The sequence below is a fragment of the Petromyzon marinus genome, chromosome 13 (genome assembly GCF_048934315.1).
Source record: "Petromyzon marinus isolate PM22_M1 ecotype Great Lakes invasive population chromosome 13, UKy_Petmar_22M1.pri1.0, whole genome shotgun sequence".
In the NCBI taxonomy this organism is placed as follows: Eukaryota; Metazoa; Chordata; class Hyperoartia; order Petromyzontiformes; family Petromyzontidae; genus Petromyzon; species Petromyzon marinus.
In genome coordinates this window covers 14,993,719-15,007,921 of record NC_133679.1, presented here as the reverse complement: position 1 = coordinate 15,007,921, position 14,203 = coordinate 14,993,719, and the positions used below count along the sequence as shown (strand labels likewise).

General features: G+C 50.8%; 1 protein-coding gene across 1 annotated transcript; it reads left to right on the top strand.

Annotated features, from left to right (window-relative positions):
* The first annotated feature begins 183 nt into the window (after positions 1-183).
* Positions 184-11,690, top strand: LOC116942109 (protein FAM219A-like). Its single transcript, XM_032953694.2, has 6 exons — positions 184-296; positions 1,526-1,610; positions 4,667-4,772; positions 5,303-5,383; positions 6,025-6,076; positions 7,283-11,690. Exons 1-6 carry the CDS (start codon positions 255-257, stop codon positions 7,424-7,426), a joined length of 510 nt encoding a protein of 169 aa, XP_032809585.1. The 5' UTR covers positions 184-254; the 3' UTR covers positions 7,427-11,690.
* The last annotated feature ends 2,513 nt before the right edge of the window (positions 11,691-14,203 follow it).

Here is a 14,203-nt window from a genome sequence, read left to right as displayed (position 1 = left end):
GAGCCGAAGAACCGCGCCCGCTCCCCTGCCGTTAGATTCCCCAGTCCGGATGCGCGCCGGCGCTTGCTTCCCATTGGTCACCCGTGCCGTGGCCGTCGCCCTAATTGGCCACAGCCGGTCGCCCCCTCCGATCCAATCGGAAAGCGTTGTGTGGGTGGGAGGGGGGCGGGGGGAGTGCGCGGGGCTTGCGCGTGCGCATTGGGAAATGTAAACGCAGCGCGCGCACGTCGCGGCACCTACCGGAAGTGTGGGCCATGGAGGAGCAGGGTCGGCACGGGGACCCCGCGACCCCCCCGGTAAGGGGACCTCGAGCGGGACCTCGAGGGGATCGGGGGACGAACAGAAACGAGAGGGGGTGCGGAGGACGCGCGGGAGGAACGTGGGGGATCCGGAGGGGACGCAGAGACTCCGTTGAGGGTACCCGCTGGGACACAGGGGAGAGAGAGAGGGTGGAACTGGAGGGGGGAGTCTCATGAGGGAGCGAGGGGACCCAGAGGGTTCCATGTGACGCAGGGATATGATGGGACACTCTTTGTGAGGGGATCCGGCCCGCGATTCCCGCTGAGGGGACCTAGAGGGGACGGGGATGCCTGTGAGGGTGTCCAGAGGGGACAGAGGGATCTAGAGGGACCTGCGGCCGTCTGGAACGCTCTTCCTTCCGATATGAGGAAGCCACTGGAGCTATCCACTTTTAAATAATCTCGATTGAAATCTCATTTCTTTCGAACTGCTTTTTGTGTTCAGTTTGTTGCCTTTCCCCCCGAGCCCCCATTTATCAGGGCTGGCTGCGCACGGTTTGAAAGAAGTTGACCATACGGAGGGGCAATCTTGCGTCTCGAGAGGTGGTGGCAGAACCCAGGATTGCTGGGGCATTCGGGAGTGAATAGGGAAAGCAGGGAGGGACGGCGAACTCCGGGACACCGCAGTGAGGGGAGATGGGAAAGTTGGGTGAGGGGAATCTTGTGGGACGTGGAAGAGGGGGGGGGGGGCGAGCTTGCCAGCGTGGTCCCTTTCTGACGGCTGTGGTGGTGCCGGCGATTGTAAGAAGTTGATTACAGTGAGGACATTAAGGACTACGATGATGGTGGTGGTGATGATGATTTCAGCGCTAAATGATTCAGGCATCTGCAACGAGAGACCTCATCGCACTCGCTTGAATCTAATTATACCGGCGTCACTTTGTCATTTACGCCTTTTCACGTGAAATGTATGATACACTGCGATGTCTTGTGGGTTATTATAAACGTACACGGGTCTGTCTCGGCGTAAAGTAGAATGTAACGTTTATGTTAGTCGGTGGTGAAGTATGGTCAAATAACCCCCACGACCCGCACGGTGTGAGGGAAGCCCTCAACCAGCAGTGGAGTGTACACGTGCGTGGTGAGTCTATTAGCCTGAAGCACCGACGTTTGTCGACGCAGAAAAACTGTGGACCGGTTCCACCTTTCTCGGTTTCATTTTATACCGTGGCCTCGTCAAACAAATGCCCCCGGGCTGCCTGACCTTTCCCACCCTGCCGCTGCAGAAAGCAGAGGACACTGAGAGGAGGAGCAAGGAGAAGCTGGGCCTCTCCGTGAACTACCGCCCCTCGCCACTACAAATCAAAATCCGTGAGTGGCCCCCCTCCTCATCAGCGCCTGGATGCCGAGCGGATCTACCGAGGAGCACAGAATCGGGGTGCTCAAGGGGGCTGTGGCTGAGACACCGAGCCGGCATCGCGAGATATCCTATGTCGGCGTATTTTTTTTAATTACCATTTGGTGACCCGGGTCACTTGCAAATGAGACTCGTACTGGTCTCTGGGGTTCTCTGCTGCTTGAACAAGCTTTGCTTAAGTCTTGGATCAAATTGCCTGTGATTAAACCGGCTTTACAGTTTCCAGTTGATTGTCTCAGTCTGTTAACCAGCACATTAAGAAACTGCGTGTTAGGATTTGTTTTCTCGCTGGATTAAAACGTGTTTGGTTCGATCGACATGCAAGGGAAAATATTTGCAGGAAATATAAGAGGTGTTCCACAAGTGTGGATCAGAAACCCATTGAAGCCCCCTTCAGAAATGCTTCTTATACTTTCGGACGTCAATGACATCGCGTGTTGCACTGGTTGCTGAAAGAGGTCCGAATGGACGGTTCCTTTGCCCCTTGAAGTGATGCTGATGATGCAATTGGAATACAAATTTGGAATAAAGTAAATCTGGAAGGAGACCTGTGTCTTCAACCTGTTCCTGCTTTGAGAACAATGTGTTTTTGGATTGTGAGAAAGAGTCACCACCTCGTGCAGATGAGAAACAATGTTAGTGACCTCGGCAGTAATTCTGTGGCATTAGCTTCCAGATGCCATTCTCCAACACGAGGCAATGTCTCACTGCTTCTGTAAGAGTTACTATTTTAAGTTACTCCTTCAACAACAATATGATACCAGCAGCATGACATTTTGTATTTGTAATGAACTTATACGCAGAAATAGTGTGGAGCGGTGGTGCAGCGGTTCGCGCATTGTGCTACGATCTCGGCCACCTGAGTTCGATTCTCAGCCACTGTGACCCACCATCCCTCCCCTCGCCGCTTCACCGACTCGCATGGTCCAGCTCTGTGAGATGCGATGAAACAAAACCCCCATTCCCAACGCAACGGTGGATAGACCATCCAACAGTGGATTGACAAAGGGCGCTCAAATGATCAGATGAAAAGGATAGCCACCGTGGCTGTGTTTTTATATAAATGCGGGGGGGGGGGGGGGGGACACTTGGAGCCAAGTGAGAGCGGGGGTTACGCAACCCTTCAGTGGCCATGGCCTCACTCGCAGCTCACCCCCACGTGGCACGAGGGTGGGTGGCAGGTGGCTGAGCCTTTTTTATGTTGGCAATCATTAAACATTGGTTAATAATTCACGGAAAAAGCTGCACAAGTCTCAGTGGACACAATTATGAGATTCCACTGTGTAGCTACGTGTCCACACTTTCTGGAGGTGTATTGTTTGGGATGTTGTATTCGGGTTTTGAAAAAGTGCCACGATTAGGGAAGTTGCTTTGTTTCGGTGTTTTGTGATTTTCTGTTGGATTAAATGGTGCAGGGACTCCGGCACCCAGTGACCTGCATCTTCAATGACATAATAAACAAACCGATAGTTGTCTCTCAAAAATCGTCTCCACATAAAAATTCTTACACAAGCCACCAGCCCCACAGCCTTTTGGGAGTGCATAATTGCAGCAGCACTCTTTCAATACAGGCAAAATCCTGGACCAGTATCGGCATAGTGTCTGATCAGCACTATACTCTACAACTACTATTTTAATTTTACCAGATAAGACCCACTGAGCTATTTAGCTATTTTTGAGAAGTGACCTAGCCACAAGTGAAAACTCAACGAACTGGCTTATTACGTGGAAATGTATTGCAGCCAAATACTCGAAATGCATGTTTCTCAATGTCGAGGCAAACCGGATAAAATCCATGCAACCATAAAGAAAACATGCAGCCTCCAAATATACAGACGTCACACGGTCGGGATCGAACTCACGAGCTCCTGCATACCAGGAGAGGTATTTAAAATCTCGCCACCGCGGCACCCCGGTGGCTTACTGATACCGATGGTGGTGAATTACCAATCTTTCGGGCAAGGGCAACTGCAATGAGGTCTTCATCATTCAGTCTTGGCATATGATGATTTATTTCCCCTCTGATTCCATTAATTGCCATGATTCAGACTTCTGCTGTTTGATTCGAGACTCGGGGGTGGTCGCACAGAAGGCATGTGATTGCAAGAGGCTTGAGCTGATTTAGATGTACAGATGTGGGGTGAATGATTGCATCCCTAAATCTCACAAAGCAAACAGTAGCTACTCCATGTCACAGTGGCCAGGGGGAATGCCAGCTGGTCAGCATTTGTCCTGCACGTTTGCACATCTAACTGCTGCATCAAGGACGTTTATAATCTTGAGTCCATTGTGCGTGGGCATTGATTGTGGCTTTAATTTATTAGTAGACCCGGGGATGGGTGAGACCCTTTGTCTTTCAGTGTCATATATTTACCCAGGAAACTCTCTCCGGACATAAAGCTGCCTCTTTTCAGGAGTGTCCTCATTTTTCTAAAATCTGGAAATGTATAAATCACTTGCGAGGCGACAAGAGGACTCCCAACTTCTGCACAGCTGGGTCCGTGGACCCCTTGCTGTTCTAGAAACTGTTGGCCAAGTTGCACAAGCTTGCGTTTGACTTGTTTGTGCAAATTGCCACGTGTAACACTGGTGGGCGCCTGGGAGAGAGCGGTGGCTCATTTGCATGCACAGCAGAAGTGCGGGTTTTGATGGGCGTGTCCGTGTGCATGTGCGTGCATGTGTTAGTGTGTGCGCGTGTCAGTATGTGGACACGCGTGCATGCATGTGTGCATGCTTGCGCAGGTGTGTGTCATCGTTAGCACATGTGTGTACGCGTGTGACAGTACGTGCGTGTGTGTGCGCAGAGCGATGGTGGAATGGCCAGACCGTCACACTAACCACATCGGCGACGATTACCTGAACTGGTCCCGGAGCCTCCCTAAGGACGGCTCAGCCTTAAATGAATACCTTGTGCAGTGTTTAAACATCAGCAGTCGGGAGACAAAGATGCCCTGGGGGTGTGGTTCTGGCCACTCTTCCATCCCCTCGTGTGCCATCTTTGTCTTCGCAGAGCGTCAGAGGGAGGGAGTCCGGAGGACCGAAGGACGCAACGGCACGGCCGGGAAGACGCCCGTGCGCCGCTCGCCAAACAGCCGCTCCGTCTTGTCCCGCGCACGGTGAGTACCACAACCACTACCACCACCGCCTTTACCATCACCACTACCACCACCACACTACCACCACCACCATACTGCATCGCCACCACATAAATGCACCAACACATCAGCACTGCACCACCATCGACGTTCTGCACCACCACACTGGACCACCGCACCAGCACCACTACACCACCGCCACAACACCAATTCACCACAGCGCCACCACTTAATTGCACTACTGCACCCACCATCACACTGAGCTCGCCGCACTGGCCAAGCGTTGAGTACAGGGCAATGTGTTTGTGCTGCTGGTGTGACATTTATATTGGAGTAATGAAAGTGATATTGGCAAAAAGGTGCGTGAATTATGAAGTCATGCGTGAAATAATGGAATAGACGGAGTGGTGATAGAGCCGTGCGTACGATGCTGATGGAGCCGTGCGTACGATGCTGATGGAGCCGTGCGTACGATGCTGATGGAGCCGTGCGTACGATGCTGATGGAACCGTCTGCTTGATGCTGTGGTAACTGTCTGGTGACGCTGCTAGGCTGCTGGTTCCCAACAAGGGCTACGAGGCCGTGGGGCAGAGCGCCGACCACCGGCCGCTTGTGCAGTTCGACTCCGACAGGTGGGCACGCACGGGGCACGCGTCAGATCACATGGGGCGCCGTCGTCGCTGCCGGGCAGGCGAAGGGGGGGCCGCACTCAGCACCGTCATCTACGGCCGGCCCCGTCTCACTTCCACACTTACAATACTCACCTGGATAATCCTGGTTTGCGCTCGCCCATCGAATTACTAAACCAGGCTCAACCATGCTTATCATAGTTGGGAGGTGGTGGCTACGCTGCACGTGGTTGCCTGTGATCCAGCGCTGTGGAGGCAGCAGCGAGGGTTGGTGGGATAGTACACGGGTGTAGTGAAACTCTCTTCCCACTCATTAATTTGCTGCTAACAACTTAATTGATCGACAGAGGATTGTAGAGCTTGGGTGGGGGGGGGGAGGATTTGGCACCGGCTCACTGCCTGGCTTCCTTCCCGGCTGCCCGTGCTTCCTCGAGCCTCTAAGTCGAGAGCAAGCAAACACCTTGCAGCGGTGGTGTAGTGTTACAAGTTGAAATGATTGTTAACTTCCAAGATCATGGCCATTCGAAGTGAATTGGTTGGGTGGCCTGCGACTGTCACCCCCCGCACCCCCACCAGTTCAATGCCATGTTCCTACGGTCAAACGTCCTCATTGCGCTGACGCTGGCGCCCGTGTGCCCCCGCAGTGAGGAGGAGCTGGACATGTCGCAGCACTCGTCGGGGTACTCCTCGTCAGAGGTGAGACCGGGATTGCCGCACTCGGCGGTGTGTGTGTGTATGTCCGTTGAACTTCTTCCGCACCATACGTAGCCGACCGTGCTAATCGGAGATGCGGTTTGCGTGGGCAGGCTCGTTTGCTCGAGCGGCCCAAACAGAGGCCACAGCAGGGTGGTAGCACCTCAGTGATGACATTCGTAGCCCCTTGCAGCGAGAAATGTTTGGGTTCAATTCCCGACTCGGGCGCCTTCCTGTGTAGAGTTTGTTTGTTCTCCCTCTGTTCTGTAGTGTGTGAATGAGTGTGAGTGAGTGTGTGGAATTTGTATGTTCTACCTCTTAGTCATTCACAGTGAGTGAATGTGGAGTTTGTATGTTTTCCCTCTGTTCTCCCTCTGTTCCGTAGTGTGTGAATGAGTGCGAGCGAGTGTGCGGAATTTGTATGTTGTGCCCCTGTTCTGCATGGGTTTCCTCCATGTTCTTGGGTTTCGTCCCATAGCTTAAAAAACTGGTATTGTCCAAAACATCCCCATGTTGAAAATATGATTACCTGCAAGTCACTCAATTGGGATTCAAAACAGCACCAACGTTGTGCCCTACTGCTACGAAATCCAGCACTGTGGAGGCGGGACAGGTTTGGTGGATTGCGCAAATGTTGTGAAACACCCTTCTTATGGCCGTCAAGGAGATGGTATACCCTGGCTTGCCAGAAAAAGTCCAGCACCTGTTCCATTTGTGCGAGATAGAGCGTTGCCCCCTTGCACACGCTTGGGTTTTCTGCGTGTGCTCTGGTGTTCTCCCACATGTAAACATTCATTAATCGGATAACACCTTCATATACAGAGGACTACAGAGCTTGGGGGTTGGGGGGGGCAGGAATTTGGCACTGGCTCACTGCATGGCTGTTGCCATCTTCCCGCTTGTCTGTGGTTCTTCCTCGCACCTCCGAGTCGTTTTCTCTCTCTCGCTCTTCGTTAACTAGCAACTACTCGGTGGCGGCAGTGGCGGCAGTGGCAGCATGTTATAAAATTGAGGCTATTATGAGTTGCTTTTTACGCAGCAATATACATGGAACCGTGTTTCCCAACTGCAGTCCTCGCCACCCCAAATGGTGCGAAGAGATTGAGAGCGACCATGGCAGGGTGGGGTTAGGGGGGGGCGCTGTGAGAACTGCCGTCCAAAAATTTCAGTTCTCGTAACGATTTCCCGTCTACTCTCATTCCCGCTCAGATCAACCCTGACCTGAGCCGGCAGCTGCTGAAGGACGGGTACCGGCTCGACGAGGTTCCGGACGATGAGGACCTGGACCTCATCCCGCCGCGACCCGTCGGCCAAGCCTGCATGTGCTGCTGCAGCTCGTGCACCGTGCAGTAACCGCGGAGGGTCGGGCAGCTGTGCTGGCCGCCACGACCGGGGACGGCGGTCATCGTGGTGACGGTGACGACCGGGGTGATGGTTGTCACGGTGGTGACGGTCGTCATGGCGACAGTGATGGTGATGAACCGGGGACTGCGGTCGTCATGGCGACGAGCGAACAATCGCAAAATCGAGCGGCACGCTGGCCCCCGCGCGGCCTCGCTCCCCCTGAGGGGAGACCCTACGCGGTCCATCACGGGTCTTGTCTCCGGTTACCGCGGCAACAATTTAGCGAGCTCTAGCGCCGAACAATCCGGTCAGGGTTCCAGCAGCCGTCCGGGATGGCAATGGCGACGGCGCCTCTTCTTGCCCCAAGTTCTGGGCTGCCCCCCCTCTCACCTTGGTCATGGGCTTGCGCATGTGCGTGCTCGCACCTTCACAAGCGCGCTCGTGCTGCGACGACATATAGATACTTTTTTTTTGTTTACCACTTCATTTTATTGCCTTTGTGCAGATGAAAAGGTCAGTTGGCCTGCAATTCTGGCCGATGTTGAGCAATAATGTGATGCAGCCCCATGCCTTGCGTGCGGTGCTGCTGCTGTATTTGTGCATGTGTGTGCACGTGTGTGCATGTGTGTGTGTGTGGCGGCTGTTGTGTGTGTGTGTGTGTGGAGAGCGGTGGCACAGCGGTTAGCGATCCGAGATCAATTCTTACAGCCAACACCAGTGACGAATATCTGAATCAGTCCTGGCCTCCCCGAGGTCGACTCGGCCTTAAAAATGAGTACTTTATGCGGTGAGTAAAAATCTATATTTGGGGAGACAAAGGCGGCCAGGCATGGTGAAGACAACACCACCACCTCGTGTGCTGTGCCGTCATTCATAGGTGCTTGCTAACAGCATTTACCTCTATAGTCTGTTGAGGAATCTTTGTGTGTGTGTGCATGTGTGTGCGTGTGCACAGTGTTCTGAGTGTTTAATCTGACTACATTCCACAACATTTACTCTTTAGCTTTGTCTCCTACATTGACGTATTTTTTTACGTATTGAAGGATGTATTTATTGTGAGAGTAGCCATCCAGCCCGAGACGTGGTTCCTTCATCAGAGCTGGTCTGGCCGAAGAATCTACTGAGCGTGCAGTATTTACCTAATGCTGCAGAGGCATGCTGAGGAGCCCAAACATAGACGTTACCCAACCCCGTGATCACCTAACCCTGACCTCGCCCAATATGCTCGCCCAATTTCAAGTCTAACCGTGACCCCGACCCCCTTGCCCCCAGCCCACTTATTTATTGTTTCCCATCTGTCAAGGCCGTAATGGGGCTGGAGCAGATTAGCGTGATGTGTCATCGGTAGTTGTTGACAGCAGTTGACGCACCGAGATAGATTCGATCGCTGCTCCCACAAATGCGCAACAAAGACGGCAGCTTCCACTGACTTCACAGACAAAGGTCTCCCTGCCCAAGGTTGTGTGCTGCTCTCGACCAATCACTGTTCGTCGAACGTACTTTTCAGCAAGATTGGCCAGACACGATCCTGCCACTTGATACCGCTGCCTGTGCCAGGCCGCCGCAGTCGCTCAGAAATCTTTTTTCCCATGACAGTTGCTGGCTACGGTTGCCCTAAAATTGCCCTCGTTCATCATGGCTCCTGGCGATATATCGTGCTCGTGCATGGGGGCCTAAGTAGTTTCAGCCGTGTCTGTTGGGGTCAGCGACCCAGAAGATATTTCTACACCCGACACCCCACATCCAGGATACTTCTCACTATGATTGTGGCTACCACTACTAGTCAGTCATGTACCACCTGCTCCATACTCCCAGCGACCTGGGAAAATATATTCGGTGAAAAATTAAGTCCTGGGTCCCATCCCAAGCTCCGTGCTGTGGGTGGAGAGGGTGCAGGGGCTGTAATATCGAGCTGGAGTGGCGATGGGGAGGGGGCTGTCTGTGTGTGTGCAGCGTTCCCACTTGCCAGGTTGCGGGGTGTGTGTTTGTGCGTACGCCTGTGCTTGCGTGTCGCGTGCCCTCTGCGGTGCATGTCGCATGTTTATCGAACTGGCTGGGGGGGGGGGGGAGCTTTGTGTTTATTTACACTGCAGTTTTCCACGCTTTGCCACACAGATCCGTTCAGTCATCTCCATAGTGTTCACAAAATGACGCTCTTCCCAACCGGACCGATCTGACTTGCACGCTGCCAGTCTTTAGGTTTTTTTTAAACTCCTGTACTTGGTAGGATGCCCTCTACCAGCACGGGTGCAATCACGCAATCGCAGGGCTGCACGTTTGACCGTTTACTGCACAAGGATGTAAAATACGTGAATCGTACTGCCTTGTAAAATACTTTGGTGAGAGTTGGATATTTGATGTGATTTTCAATGAGAATCAGTATGCGGTGACATGGTTTGAAAACCATTCGCCTACCACTAAACAAAAAAACTCAAAATAGAATCAATAATACTGGCCCTTTTAAGGGAAAAAATATATTTAAAAATATATCATAGGTGATGTTCTGGGCAATGACCCTTCATGTCACACTTAATTTCGGTAGCGTGGCATCATGCCAGGGCACCCACGGAATCGGGAGTGTATGCTCACAAGCCAGGTGGTGTTTGATTCCCATGTTTTAATAATATCTGTATGGAATCTGATCCCACGTGAAGCATCATTGAGTTTGTATATAATCCACGTGCAATTGTTCATCCTAACAAGTGCATTTTGCTTATAAACAACTGGTGGGTGAGCTTTGTTCCTTCTTGAGGGCGGAATACGCTGTTCACGTTACCTTTGGCAGGCAACCACAACACGCCCACACACACACCTCAGCTTCTTGTCACCGCAGGAGGCCCTTGCAGTGACAATTCAAGTTTATTTTAATTTTGTTTAAGCAGGTGAGAACTCGAGAGACCAAGAGAAGTTTAATTTGCAAGAGCGACTCTTGACCGAGCGTATCCCTACAATTGGACACGCGATCTTGCCAGGCCAAAATGTTACCGTCCCATCTGGTACCCAATTGGTGCGGCCATTTAGAAGTGGTAGGCCTCCTGTGACCCATGGGCCGTGATTTCATTTTTTGGAACCTTATTCAAGATGCGTGGAAGGGTCTGCTTCACGAGCATAAAAAAACAATGTAAGATGCGAGTTCATCAGCCTCTTGGCGTTATTAAAATCAATCTACGCTGGTGTCGCCTCTGAATATCATCAGCAGGGCATACTCCGGTTAGGATTCAGGTGCTCTACCTGATGAGACTCAAAAGGGCAATACCGGTTCAGGATTCATCTGCCGATTCATCTGTTGCAGGAAGTGTTTTAGAAGGCCCCCAGGTTTTTGGAGCAGTGTGTATTTACGACAGAGACATTTGTCTTATTTAATTTGCTACCAAACGTCCACCAGCGGATAACACATTTGGTCATGCGGCGGTCGGCTATGGACGCCTGTAATCCAACACTGGAGGCGAGGGTTGGTGAATCACACACATGTTGTGAAACTCCCTTTGGGTGTTGAGGAGGAGCGATGCCCTGGCTCGCCAGGCGAAGGTCGTACAGAAAAATGGGGAAAAATGTTCCGTCTTTATTGGATAAGAGCGTTGCCCCCTCGTTGGCATATGTTGCCTCCGGATACTCCAGTTTCCTCCCACTTGCAGACACTCATTAATTGGCTGTTAACACCATAATTAGGTAGAAGACCACCGACTCGCTGCCTTCTCTCTTTTGGTTCCTCGTTTCTCCGCGGCGTTCTGTGTTTTCGAGAGTGAGCAAATGGTGTGCGGTGCGTTACAAGTTGAAATTGTTATAATCGGCGATGATCAATCCGCTGCTGGATGAAGGCCTCGCCAAGCCATCGCCACCTCTCACAGCGCATATGCTGGCATTTGGCACAATTTAACTTTATGCTGTAGGATGGAGCGATGGTGCAACGGTGAGCAAAATGCACTGTGACCTCGATCGGCCGAGTTCGAGTTACAGCGATATCAAAACTCGTTCTGAGCCTCCTCCCACCCCCACCAGCCAGCCCCTTGCTTTACAACACCGAACTGACCAGCATGGTGAGGTATTAACACCCCCCACCCCCCACGACCCGCGAGGCGTGTGGGGAGGGGGGGGCGCCTTCATCCAGCAGTGGATCCACAGTGGCTGTGATTGTCTGCCCCGGGCCCGTGCATCTCGCGCTGCTCATGCTGCTGCCCTGCAACCCTTGCCTGTACATTACACTCGTGAAACATTGACAGTTACATTGTGTACACGCTGCTGTACTCTTACAAAATAAACGGGAGTGAACGACGCACGACTGCTCTCGTGTTGTTAGTAGTCGACGAATAACAAGCCAGGGAATGACATTAATACGATTCTACGCCTCTCTTCGCATATCTGTCTGTATATATAAACACACAAAGGTATTCTAGATTTGAAGTTTTCGTGACTGCAAGGATTCATACTCTTTGGTTTTTTTCGGTAAAATCACGTAGGTAAAATAAAAGAACTAAATTAAATCACGACGTTTCGGAGGCAACACAAGCTTCCGTCTTCAGGTGGAACGGTCACAGCAGAATATCTGTGTCAAGTGGGCAGCTGAGACAGCCGGGATTATATACAGGTCAGAGGGGGGGGGGAGGAGCCAAGAAGGGACGTGGGTGGGGGGGGAGGGCTGAGTTAAGCCGCCTTTTGTTATGCTGCAGGGGGTTCGGGGGGAGAGATACACGAGTACACGCAACCCACTGAAAGCAATGGAAATGGCTGTATAATTATAAGGCAGCCAAACTTTGACTTGGTTCATAACATCTTTTCAATGGTTGATGCTATAGGGGGTTCGGGAGAAGAGATACACGAGTTATGCAACCCACTGAGAGCAATGGCAATGGCTGTACAATTATAAGGCAGCTTATAATTGAAGACTTGGTCCAACATGGACTGAACCCTGATGTCCCTGCGCTGGTTAGGCACTGGAATGGTACCTTCTACAAACAAAATGAGGGTACCCCTATGGGCTCCCCCTTGTTACCAGTGATAGCGAATGTTTTCATGGAGAAATTTGAATCAGACGCCATCCAGACATCCACCCTTCGCCCTTCCCTATGTGGAAGAGTTATGTGGATGACACTTTCGTCATTTGGCCACATGGCCTCCCAGCATTGAACCATTTCCTAGACCACATTAATTCCAGACACCCATCCATCAAATTCACCATGGAAGTGGAGAAACATGGCAAGCTGCCATTCTTGGATGTTTTGTTTGATAGGAGGACTGATGGCTCATTGGGACATTCTGTTTACAGGAAGTCCACCCACACAGACTCCTACTTGAAGCCTGATTCCCACCACCACCCGACTCAAAAGAACTCTCTAATCAAAACATTATACCATAGGGCTCATTGCATTTCTGACCAACACCACCTGGCCAGTGAATTAAAACGTGTACATCTGGCCCTCAAGATGAACGGATACTCTGACCGTACCATCCGCCAAGCTGTTTCTCCCACCATACAGAAACAACCACCTGATACTCCGGTCAAAATCATCACGTTACCATACATAGCAGGCGTTACTAAAAAGATTTCCAAAATTCTAAACAAACAAGATCCAGGTCCGGTTCAATACAGTACACAAAATCCGTGATCTGATCCCATCCGTAAAGTATTTCATTCCTGACTTACAGTACCCCGGTGTTTACAAATTGAGTTGTACCTGCGCTGACTGCTATATCGGGGAGACGAAACGACATTTTTGACCGAATCCGCGAGCACAAATCAGATTTGAAACACGGCAGAACGAATTATTCGGCCGTGGCTGACCATTGTTTCAACACAGCGGGTTCTCATGACATTGTTTTCTCTGATACCAAAGTTCTCTGCAAACCTCTTTGTTATTACCAGAGATTTGTCCATGAGGCCATCCAGATATACAAACACAGACGAAACTTCAACCGAGAGGATGGTTTCAAATTGAGCAACCATTGGAAAGATGTTATAAATCAAGTCAAACGTTAGCTGCCTTATAATTGTACAGCCATTGCCATTGCTCTCAGTGGGTTGCGTGTACTCGTGTATCTCTCCCCCCGAACCCCCTGCAGCATAACAAAAGGCGGCTTAACTCAGCCACCCCCCCCTGCCCTGTATATAATCCCGGCTGTCTCAGAGCTGTCCACTTGACACAGATATTCTGCTGTGACTGTTCCACCTGGAGACGGAAGCTTGTGTTGCCTCCGAAACGTCGTGATTTAATTTAGTTGTTTTATTTTATTTTACCTACGTGACTTAACCGAAAAAAACAAAGAGTACACAAAGGTATATTTGGCACGTCCCGTTATGTGCAGGGACGGATATGTGTAGCAGGAGGAGACACGAAGCGTCTGCTTGTTTATTTTGTTGTATTATCCACAACCACGCCAGTGGTTATTTTGTTACGAAACTTTATTTTATAGCCAGATGACCGTGTAAGTCTGAACTTGATAATATTTATTTATACGAGAGCCTTTCATGCCACAATGTTCAAGGCCACTTCACACCAGTCAAGCTATAATAGTAATAATACTTAAAATAGTTGTAACAATACTTAAGGAATAATGCAGGAAACACATCGTATAAAGATGCCAGGATAAAAGCAGAGGGCTCCAGGATAGAAATATGTCTCAATCTTTGGATGTAAAAGTAGTGAAACTAACGTGGCCTCAAGCATATGTAAAGTTAGTCATTCGGTGCTTATTACGCGCGACGAAACATGCCTTTAGACTATTTAGATTATGTTGGTGCTATAAATGTCCACGTGATAAGCCACTTTGTTGAGCTATAATTTGTGGCCA

Bases quoted from the DNA above. Each gene is read 5' to 3' on its own strand.
- LOC116942109 (XM_032953694.2), top strand. From the start codon at position 255: ATGGAGGAGCAGGGTCGGCACGGGGACCCCGCGACCCCCCCG. The intron at 297-1,525 runs GTAAGGGGACCT...CTGCCGCTGCAG, and splicing joins GGGACCCCGCGACCCCCCCG to AAAGCAGAGGACACTGAGAG. The intron at 1,611-4,666 runs GTGAGTGGCCCC...TTGTCTTCGCAG, and splicing joins GCCACTACAAATCAAAATCC to AGCGTCAGAGGGAGGGAGTC.